The sequence below is a fragment of the Pundamilia nyererei genome, unplaced genomic scaffold (genome assembly GCF_000239375.1).
Source record: "Pundamilia nyererei isolate P.nyererei 1_Seehausen unplaced genomic scaffold, PunNye1.0 scaffold00124, whole genome shotgun sequence".
NCBI lineage: Eukaryota > Metazoa > Chordata > Actinopteri > Cichliformes > Cichlidae > Pundamilia > Pundamilia nyererei.
The window spans coordinates 898,139-900,351 of record NW_005187525.1 but is presented as its reverse complement, the minus strand read 5'-3'; the positions used below and the strand labels follow the sequence as shown (position 1 = coordinate 900,351).

Below are 2,213 nucleotides of genomic sequence, written 5' to 3'. Positions count from 1 at the left end.
AGCTATCCTGAAATGTGGATAGCGTGTGATGTTCCATTACAGGTTTGTTCATTCAATCTTTGTCTATTTGTACATGTCTGACTGATCCCTTTGCATTTCAATGTGATATTGTAGGTGCTTTTGGTGGCCTCCCTCTGTGAACTTGGCACTTGGTACTCTGAAACCACCTCTGAAGCCCACTGGGAGGTCTGCCGCAGCCTTTGAAAGCCTCAGGTGCAAAGTTGGTCAGCGGCAGGCTGAGAGAGATGAAGACGTGCGTCGTGTTCCTGGCAGCTCTGCTGCTCCCGACCATCCACGCAGGTAAGAAAAGCCAATTTACTCTGTGTCTGAGAGTGTGTGTATGTACTTACCCACAGTGGTAAGTGCACGTTTCATGAAACTTATGGTAAATTTGCATAGGCATGTGTTTTTTGTATAGGGTAAGAATGTTTTCACACAAATTTAATTGAACGTGTTTCAGAAGTCGTTTGGTATATTCTGATATAACCTTTGAAACCTAAGCTGTGCTGCCATGTTCTTTTTTTTTAAAAGAGGTTTTTATCACTTGACGACTTTTTCCACCAAGCCATATTTGCTCAGTCTAATTGCACTGTCATGAACTTTAACATGCTAACCGAGTCTGAGATGTCACAGTCACAATAGTTTTCATGTCGAAGCAGACATGAAAACTATTATGAAATGAGTTAGAATATAGTGTTAGTGCTGCCTCTGCAACCCATTTCCACCCCAGTTCCTGCTTTCATGCTTTTTCTGCTATGTTGTTGAATCTTCCCGGCCTTTTGGCTTTTGGACTACAGTGGATCTTACATAGTGGTCTGTGGGCTAATGTCCCCAGGACCACATATTGCCATGAACACCTCCCTGCATACACACATAGACTGACAAGGTGGAAAGAAGACCAGCCGCTCTGCCGCTGACAGAATACTAATGTTGCTCTCTTTGAGCTGGATTTGGAAATTGCATGCTGTTTTCATTTAAAGACAAATCTTTTCTACTCGTGAGTCTGCCCGACTGTGACCGTAACAGCCAGAAAGATGTGTTGGACTACAGCAGTTCTCCGGTGCCCAAATGAAATACATCAACAGAAAAACCTAATTTCTCTTTTTATTTTCATGACAATTGAGCATATTTGTGGTAGGCCACAAATCAACCGGTAATCTGGACATATCAGCTTGTCTGAGTGATAACCTACTGACAAATTCCATTTCGGGGATGCTATTGAAGCTGCTGCAGTCAGCATGGACTCGCTACACCTCATCTCCACCCCAGCTCTTTCATTTCATGCTATTTATAGTTCTGACTTAATCAGTATAAAGGATATTGACACTGATGCTTGCACTGTTCTGTGCAGTGTTTTCCCCACTCTTCAGGGTCAGCGTAGGAACATTTTATCAGCTGATCCATCCCTTTCTCTAAAAGCAACCAGAGAATTTCTTCCTTCATCATCATGACGTTCTTAATTGACTTGAAATGACATTTTTTCTGTGGCACTGACAGGTAATATGAACATTTTGTGTAACGTGGTAATATAAGTGAGCTACACAATAGCATTTCTAAAACATACATTTCATCAGACACCGTCCCTCTTTGGCATACTAATGGATGTAAATACATGCTTAAAGAAAAAATAACAGATGTGCAGAACATGGATAAAATAACAAGTGCTGGCTGTAGTGAAATCAATCAGCAGGAAGCACTGTGATCTGTGATGTTCACCTGCAAGAATACTATTATCAACTTGTGGATTTACAGCTGAAGAGGTTTGATGGATGCTAATGTTTTTCATCAGATTGATTTCCCAGACTGGGAGAGAAGGAACGGGGGAGGCAGTGAGAGGAGAGCTGTTGTTTGGCTTGACTGAACTGAGCAGCAAAATTGGATGATTTAGGGACGCTGAATTAAATAACCAAAGATTTCCACCAACCCCTTCCTCACACATAGTAAAATACAGTGCATGCACATGTATGACATATGCATGCGCATACACTCTGCGTACATGCCTGTGGACAGAAAGAAAAGACATTCAATCTCTCTCTCTCACACACATACACACACTCGTTTTCATATCTTAGTGAGGACATCTAATTGACATAATGCTTTCCCCAGCCGCTTCCCCTGCCCATCAGAACAGAATGCCTAACCCTGACCCTTTGCCTGAACCCTAAACCTGACATTAAAACAACATTTTGAGCCTCAAAAATGTCTTCAAAGTC

General features: G+C 42.0%; 1 protein-coding gene across 1 annotated transcript in view; it reads left to right on the top strand.

The window, feature by feature from the left end:
- The window catches only part of cemip (cell migration inducing hyaluronidase 1), a 132,853-nt gene that overhangs the window by 49,798 nt on the left and 80,842 nt on the right, over positions 1-2,213 (top strand). Inside the window, exon 2 of the mRNA XM_005742891.1 lies at positions 115-300. Within this exon, the coding sequence (XP_005742948.1) occupies positions 246-300 (55 nt within the window). The 5' untranslated portion in view covers positions 115-245. The remainder of the gene's footprint in view (positions 1-114; positions 301-2,213) is intronic.